Source organism: Cyprinus carpio, chromosome A7 (assembly GCF_018340385.1).
Source record: "Cyprinus carpio isolate SPL01 chromosome A7, ASM1834038v1, whole genome shotgun sequence".
Taxonomy (NCBI): Eukaryota; Metazoa; Chordata; class Actinopteri; order Cypriniformes; family Cyprinidae; genus Cyprinus; species Cyprinus carpio.
Genome location: NC_056578.1, coordinates 38210212 through 38218628, shown reverse-complemented (window position 1 = coordinate 38218628; position 8417 = coordinate 38210212). Strand labels below are relative to the sequence as shown.

The following is an 8417-nucleotide window of genomic DNA, read 5'->3' as shown; positions in this document are numbered from 1 at the left end:
TGTAAAAAAAAAAAAAAAAAAAAAGACTGGTTCAGACATTAGCATTCACTCAATTAAAAATAAAGTTTCAAAAGGGTTTTTTCACAACAATGCCATGGAAATACAATTTTGGTCCCCAAAGAAAATTCTAGTGAAAAGTTCTTAAAAGCACCATTTTTTCTTAGTGTGAAGAACATTTTTAAAAATCTAAAAAAAAATCTGCATTTGAAATATTCCATGGATGTTAACGGTTTTTCATGAAACCATTGATGCCAATAAAGAACATTTACTTCCACAAGCATTGGCTTCTCTCAACCTCACACCTTCAAAAATGTCACATTCACTCCCTTTAGACCTTTATTTAGCTTTCAATCACTGTCTACATCGCTGTCAAACAACAGAAGGTCCCTGACGTCCACGGTTTCCATAAGGAGAGCTCATTTTCCTGTAACCAAAGGAGACACAACATGCACTGTGCAGGAAACACTAAAAGAACAGACTGATTATATATATTCTACACAATTAGACTTTCTTATTACGAAGAGTTTGGCGCACAGCAGATGGGTCCATGTGTTAAAAGAATGTCAAACTCCATCAGGAGGTCCATCAGCCCTGTCTGAATGTCTAATGAACTTAAACATTAGGCTATTCATTCATTCACTCCATCAGAGATATTTATAAACCAAATAAAAAGTGATATGCTGATGTAGTTCACAACTACACACCCGTGCCCTCAAACACACACACACAAACTCATGCAATGTGTGCATCCTCTCACACAAGCTCACTTATATGGTCACCATTTAAACCATTAGTCACTATGTAAACTAACAACAAAGCTGCTTTGACAGTGCAGTGGGGCATTACACAGACTAAGTGCACGAGCGCACACACGGGCTGCGTCCCACATTCTAGTGCGCACTATTTAGACAGCATTTTTGGGTGAGCTGACCTGGCGCGCGTGATGCTGTCTATGTAGGCGGCGCACTATGTTTTGAAACGCAATCCGCGCGTGCACGGAGCAAACGTACAGTACGGGTAGCGTGCTGGAAAAGTGAGCAGAAAGTGAGTTACCTTTGGAGTAGAGGGACTTGGGCGAATCGAGGTCGATATCCGCGCTAAAGAGCGACGTGAAATCAGAGGGCATCGCAGTGCCTCCGATCCGCCAAGAAACTGACTTGCTCTTCAAGTGCAGCTCCTAACAAACTGCCATCGTTTAGTTTGGCCGAGACGAGAAACGAAAACAAACAAAAGCCAGGTGCAGAAAAAGCAGGCAGTGACACTTCTGGATATGATAAAGAACTAGTTTGAGTCGCTCGGCGCTCTTCGCGCTGCGTGTAAACACTCCGCCAGCGAGCGCGAGTCTGTCTCCTCCGCGGCCCCGCCCACTCCGCGCGTCATCACGCCAGGAAACACTGAGGTTAATTGGATTAAATCTCAATACGACTCATCACTCTCTACCTGCCTGCACACGTTTTTGGAATAATAAATTCAGTGATATGAGGTGGAAAGAATTTTGGATAAAAAAAATTGTTCTGCCCCCAAAAAAGTTGAGCTTTCTTTCAAAGTTATTCATAATTGTCATCCTGTAAACTACAAACTTGCAATGTTTAATGACAGTATTTCACCCAAATGCTCCTTTTGTCATCACTTTAAGGATACAATTACCCAGTTACTTTGTAATTATGTTGATTGCAAAGTGGTTAGGTTTAGGTTGACTTTTCTAATTTTGTTAAAAGGAATTTATTCAAATTAAAACTTCTGCAGTGTAACATATATATATATATATACACACACACACACACACACACACACACACACACACACACATGAACACACATGATGACACACACACACAAAATGATTTTTAATTTTTACGTTTTTTATTGAATATAATTGGTGTTTGTGTGTGTGTGTGTGTGTGTGTGTGTGTGTTCGTGTGTGTGTGTGTGTGTGTGTGTATAGGCTATATATATGTATATATATATATATATATATATATATATAAATATATATATATATATATATATATATACATATATATATATATATACATACATATGTTACACTGCAGAAGTTTTAATTTGAATAATTTCCTTTTAACAAAATTAGAAAAGTCAACCTAAACCTATCCACTTTGCAATCAACATAATTACAAAGTAACTTGGTAATTGTAGTTTATTTATTTAAAAAATTCTAATTATTTAGTTGCTTGTAAGAGTTTTCTGATGTAAAAGATAATTATTATAATTTATAATAATTATTTTATTTAATTTTTTCTTGTAAATTTTGTATTCTTTGTTGCAATAAAACATGTATGTATGCAATATCCAGTCATGTGATTACAGTGATGAACTGAAATGGTTAATAATATATGTGTGTGTGTGTGTGTGTGTGTGTGTGTGTGTGTGTGTGTGTGTGTGTGTGTGTGTGTGTAAAGAGATGATTATTAATGCAAATAGCAGAAATTCAACTGGGATGCACTGCATTCTTGTCCAACCACTGTACAGTATATGTGAGACAAAATGGGATATAATTATACGCATGTTAAAGAAGCAAGTATAGCACTGCACACTTTCTGGTTGCCAGACATTAGTGCAACATGTTTCTTAGGATCTTTGTGGGAAAACAAACCTGTGTGTTTGTGTTTAACAAAGCACCCAATCAGTGTCTATAAGGAGCCATGCCATCATGTCAGTGATGTTCCTGGAAAAATTAGACCATTATAGTCTAGAGACAGCGCGGGCTGTGAGCACCGTTTGATACTGACACATGATTCATGTTCAGCATAGATTCACTATTGTCCTCACACAATGGATGTTAATATCAGGTTTGTGTGCTAGTCATCTTCAAGAATCAGCTAAAAACACATCTCTTCCATCTTTATTCGACCCTCTAACTCTAACACTCTCTATTCTAATTCTATACTTAAAAATAAAAACTTGCACTCTATTCATTTACTAACTGCTTTTTTTTCAAAGCTTGCTCTTTTCTTTTTCTATTCTATCTGTTTTCTTTTAATGTATTATATAATAAAAAAAGCCTTGCTAAAGTATGTGTACAGCGTTAAGCTAACTGACACTTGTTATAGCACTTGCATATCATTAAGACAGCCTTGTTGATTTTGATTGCTTGCATTGCCCTCATTTGTAAGTCGCTTTGGATAAAAGCGTCTGCTAAATGACTAAATGTAAAAGTAAACGTCAGAACTAAATTGGGAATGCTTTTTAAATCCCAATATTTTTCCCAGACATGAAAATATCCAAATGATTTGTAATTAGTAACCCTTTGTTATAAATAATCAATAATTGATTTTTTTGGGGGAATAATAATTTCGATTTTTTTCAGGGTGTAATTCTCCCTCCAGTCCGCTGGGCGCTCGCGTGCGTCACGCTACAGCAGCGTCACTGTGGAAGACACACGAAGCAGAAGCGGAACAAGCGGCGCAGCGGCTATCAAACTGGCGTGCTGAACAACAGAAAAACATTATTTTTTTCTTTAAAAATTAAGATTTTTTTGAGTAAAAATGCCGGACTTAGCGGTAGAAAGGGTCGTCGTTCATCCCTTGGTGCTACTGAGCGTCGTGGACCATTTTAACAGGTAAATCTGAGTGTTGTGATGGTGCTGTAGTAAAACTGTTAACTCACTGTCATTAAGTGTCAATGAAAATAGCCGCTACAAGCTAACGGCTAACTGAACACAATCACAGTACAATTATGGAAAGGAACAATTTCTTAATTGAAATAGCTACATCAAGGTATTGCATATCGACTTAGCCTCTATAACATTTAAAGTTTATGTTATAAAATTTTGTAGAAGCGCAGAAATCTGACTAACTGTAAGTCAGTTATGATTATTAACACGCAGAGAGCACTATAACTGATCATTTTACTCGCACAGTTTGAGCTGTTAGCTATTGGACAATGAAAATTCGAGAATTTAATCTAGTATAATTTCGTTTTCTGTGCATGTAACGTTACTTTATACATTTCTTCTATTAAATGCTGTTCTTGACGCTGAACCTGCTTTGATGCGTTCCTTACTGTATGAGATGTATACACACACATGTATTACGTATGTCAGATTATTACATGTAGGCTATGTAGAGCTCTCTGAAGTTCTGAACAGACACTTTCAGACGAGGTTGAAGTGTAATACATGATCTGACACAGCTTATATATTCAAAGAACCATGCGTTTGAAGATACACTGAAAAACATCGTTATATTTGTCTCTTTGTATTATTTGCAAACCTTGTCTTTGTTTCGTAGGATTGGTAAGGTCGGCAGTCAGAAGCGAGTTGTGGGTGTTCTGCTGGGTTCGTGGCATAAGAAAGTGCTTGATGTGTCCAACAGCTTTGCTGGTATGTTTGAACGTCTTAGTGCAAAATGCTCTTTTTTTTCCCCTGTTGAAGTAATATTTTAATTGTGTGGCAGTGCCTTTTGACGAGGATGACAAGGATGATTCAGTTTGGTTCCTGGACCACGACTACCTGGAGAATATGTACGGCATGTTTAAGAAAGTCAATGGTGAGATCGCTTTACTATGCACATGTAAAAAATCAATGTTATAGTCATACATACAGTACAGGTCAAAAGTTTGGAAACATTACTATTTTTAATATTTTTGAAAGAAGTCTCTTCTGCTCATCAAGCCTGCATTTATTTGATCAAACAAAACAGAAAAAAGAGTAATATTGTGAAATATTATTACAACTTAAAATAATATTTTTCTATTTGAATATACTTTAAAAAAAAAAATTTATTCCTGTGATGCAAAGCTGAATTTTCAGCATCATTACTCCAGCCTTCAGTGTCACATGCAACATCCAGTCTATCACATGATCATTTAGAAATCATTCTAATATTCTGATTTATTATGAGTGTTGGAAACAGTTCTGCTGTCTAATATATTTGATGAATAAAAGGTTAAAAATAACTGCATTTATTCAAAATAAAAAAAAAATTCTAATAATATATATTCTAATAATATATTTTCTTTACTATCACTTTTTATCAATTTAACACACATCCTTGCTGAATAAAAGTATTGATTTTTTTTAGAAAAAAAAAAAAAGAAAAAAAAAATTACTGACCAGTAGTGTATATTATTATTACAAAATATTTATATTTTAAAAACATAGCTTCTTTTTTTTTTTTTTTTTTACTTTTTATTCATCAAAGTATCCTAAAAAAGTATCACATGTTCTGAAAAAAATATTAAGCAGCAGAACTGTTTTCAAACTTTGATAATGAATCATCATATTAGAATGATTTCTAAAAGATCATGTGATAATGATCCTAAAAATTCAGCTTTGCATCACAGAAATAAATGATAATTTAAAGTATAATAAATTTAAAAACAATTATTTTAAATTGTAATAATATATCACAATATTACACTTTTTTTCTGTATTTTTGATCAAATAAATGCAGGCTTGATGAGCAGAAGAAACTTCTTTCAAAAACATTAAAAATAGTAATGTTTCCAAACTTTTGACCTGTACTGTATGTTTGTTGAATGTGTCTTGACCTTATGTCCAAGCTCTAACAGAGTCATGTTTTATTTATTTCAATTCTAGCAAGGGAGCGAATAGTCGGCTGGTATCACACAGGCCCGAAGCTGCACAAAAATGATATTGCCATAAATGAACTCATGAAACAGTACTGCTCTAATTCGGTATGTAATACTATTTGTTTACTACTTTTTCAGTTTATTTTACACACTGTGTACCAGGGTGCAAGCCAGTCATGTTTTATCCTGAATCCCAAAGGTTTTAGTCATCATTGATGTGAAACCCAAGGACCTGGGGTTGCCAACTGAGGCTTACATCTCAGTGGAGGAAGTGCATGATGTGAGTTCTTTTTGAAGTAGTATATTAAGCCACATTAATATATTCGATTCTTCACACGCTGATTGTTGACGTTTATTCTTCGCTGAAGATGGAACTCCCACATCTAAGACGTTTGAACACGTGACCAGCGAGATCGGAGCAGAGGAGGCAGAGGAAGTTGGCGTGGAGCATTTGTTGCGGTAAGACGGGGATGAAAACATGTGCATTACTGATTATTTGATTCATTTTAGATGTATTATAATTAGGGCTGTCAAAAATAACCTGTTAACTTAACTGCAATTAATATTTTCTGTGTAAGAAGCGTCCGATCGAGCAGCCAAATAAAATAAGTTTAAGTTAAATACTCACAATGCTGATGTTGTATCGAGAGAATCTATTGATACCAAATATTTTAACTTGTGTTTATGTGAAGATTTTTATTTTTTAAGCCTATTAAGTGTTAAAAATGATGGCTTTCAATTATACTGTAATGGTGAATGGCTATAATTACTCCAGAAAAAAATAAATAATAATTTAATAGAGACATCAGTAGCAATGATACTGGCCTTCATTAAAAGCATACCCCACCCCAAAATGAAAATTTTGTCATTAATCACTTACCCCCGTGTCGTTCCAAACCCGTAAAAGATTCGTTCATCTTCGGAACACAATTTAAGATATTCTGGATGAAAACCGGGAGGCTTGTGACTGTCTCATAGACTGCCAAGTAAATAACAGTGTCAAGATCCAGAAAAGGTATGAAAGTCGTCGTTAGAATACTCCATCTGTCATCAGACGTGCAATCTGGGTTATATGAAGCGACGGGAACACTTTTTGTAAGCGAAGAAAACAAAAATAACGACTTTATTCAACAATTCCTTTGTCAACATTCCCCTCTGTGTCTCTCCATATCACCATAAGCTGCGTATGCTCTTCTTAAACACCCTATCTTTGAGGATGCACTGTTTTATTTCAAATCAAAGAGAAAAAAACTAAGAAACATAAAAACCATATTCATCATATAATACATAAAATCAAACACCCTACGGTGATATGGCGAGACACAGAGGAGACTGCTGACAAAGGAATTGTTGAATAAAGTCGTTATTTTTGTTTTCTTCATTTACAAAAAGTATTCTCGTCGCTTCATATAACCCAGATTGCACGTCTGATGGCAGATGGAGTATTCTGATGACGATTTTCATACCTTCTATGGACCTTGACACTGTTATTTACTTGGCAGTCTATGGGACAGTCACAGGCCTCCCGGTTTTCATCCAAAATATCTTAAATTGTGTTCAGAAGACGAACGAAGTTTTTATGGGTTTGCAACAACATGGGGGTAATTGATAAATGACAAAATTTTCATTTTGGGGTGGACTATCCCTTTAATAGTACTTAGTAAAAATATGCCATTAAACAAATAATTCAACTATATGTGGTTTTACATAAATTTGGAGATTAAATGTTGAATATATGTATTACAATATGAAAATGCAATACAAGTTTTAATGTAAGGCTCAATTAATCACATTTACAGAAAGAAAAACATGCGATTAGTTAATTTTTTTTAATCGATTGACAGCACTTTTTAAAATATCTATAAACAGCCTAGTTTATTTATTCTCATGCTGATTTTTTGCAGTGATATCAAGGACACAACAGTTGGCACTTTGTCGCAGCGCATCACCAATCAGGTTCATGGCCTGAAAGGGCTCAACTCCAAGCTGCTGGATATCAAGAGCTATCTGGAGAAGGTTGCAACCGGCAAACTGCCCATCAACCACCAGATCATTTATCAGCTGCAGGACGTGTTCAATCTGCTGCCCGATGTCAACCTGCAGGAGTTTGTCAAGGCCTTCTACCTTAAGACCAACGATCAGATGCTTGTGGTCTATCTGGCCTCGCTCATCCGCTCTGTAGTGGCGCTCCACAATCTCATCAACAACAAAATCGCTAACCGCGACGCAGAAAAGAAAGAGGGCCAAGAGAAAGATGACAGCAAGAAAGAAAAGAAGGATGAGAAGGATAAAGATAAGGACAAAGAGAAGGAGAAGGGAGACTCTTCAGCCAAGAAAGATGACAAAAAGGAAAAGAAATGAACTTGAACTGGCATGAACTTGAGCTTACACGATCTTGGCTGAATGAGGGAGCAGTTCTACATTTCTTTGCCTCCTCTTGTAATAATTTGCAGTTTAAATTGGGCTTTTTTCTGACTTTTTTTTTTTTTTTGATTAAACGAGAAAGAAATTTGCTTCAAATGTTCTTTCCCTTTTTGATGTTCTGGTCCTTATCAAGGTTAACCTGTTTTACACTTGCATTATAGTACCATTCTTAGTCCATCAGAATATCAAAACAAGTGTCCAGTGTTACAGCAAAGTCCAACTGCAGACATGTCATTGTATTCACACCGAGATTTCTTTTTTTTATCATAAAAAGTAATGCCAAACAAGCTTCTGCAGCCTCACCTGTTTTATTTTGTTCACTACATGCAAAGCTCGGGGTTTGTTAAAAGTTCACAAAGAGCACATTTTTAAGTTTAATCGAAACTAACATGTGCATTGTAGAAGCAATTCAACTTTAGCAGAGATGCATATTTTAATTTT

At 35.5% G+C, this 8417-nt stretch overlaps 2 protein-coding genes across 7 annotated transcripts in view; one reads left to right on the top strand and one right to left on the bottom strand.

Annotated features, from left to right (window-relative positions):
• nfat5b (nuclear factor of activated T cells 5b) overlaps positions 1-1414 on the bottom strand; it is a 37156-nt gene extending 35742 nt beyond the window's left edge. For 3 of the 6 annotated variants that reach the window (XM_042761088.1, XM_042761084.1, XM_042761083.1), the window contains exon 1: positions 1054-1414. Coding sequence is in view for 2 of the 6 variants with exons in the window: in XM_042761083.1 (XP_042617017.1) it covers positions 1054-1126 (73 nt within the window). In the remaining 4 variants the exon portion in view is untranslated. The remainder of the gene's footprint in view (positions 1-1053) is intronic. The other 3 variants (XM_042761085.1, XM_042761086.1, XM_042761082.1) reach the window with 1 other exon arrangement.
• Positions 1415-3387: 1973 nt separating this feature from the next.
• Positions 3388-8263, top strand: psmd7 (proteasome 26S subunit, non-ATPase 7). Its single transcript, XM_042761081.1, has 7 exons — positions 3388-3579; positions 4250-4341; positions 4415-4507; positions 5560-5657; positions 5752-5832; positions 5920-6011; positions 7457-8263. The coding sequence occupies exons 1-7, from the start codon at positions 3506-3508 to the stop codon at positions 7911-7913; spliced, it is 987 nt and encodes a 328-aa protein (XP_042617015.1). The 5' UTR covers positions 3388-3505; the 3' UTR covers positions 7914-8263.
• The last annotated feature ends 154 nt before the right edge of the window (positions 8264-8417 follow it).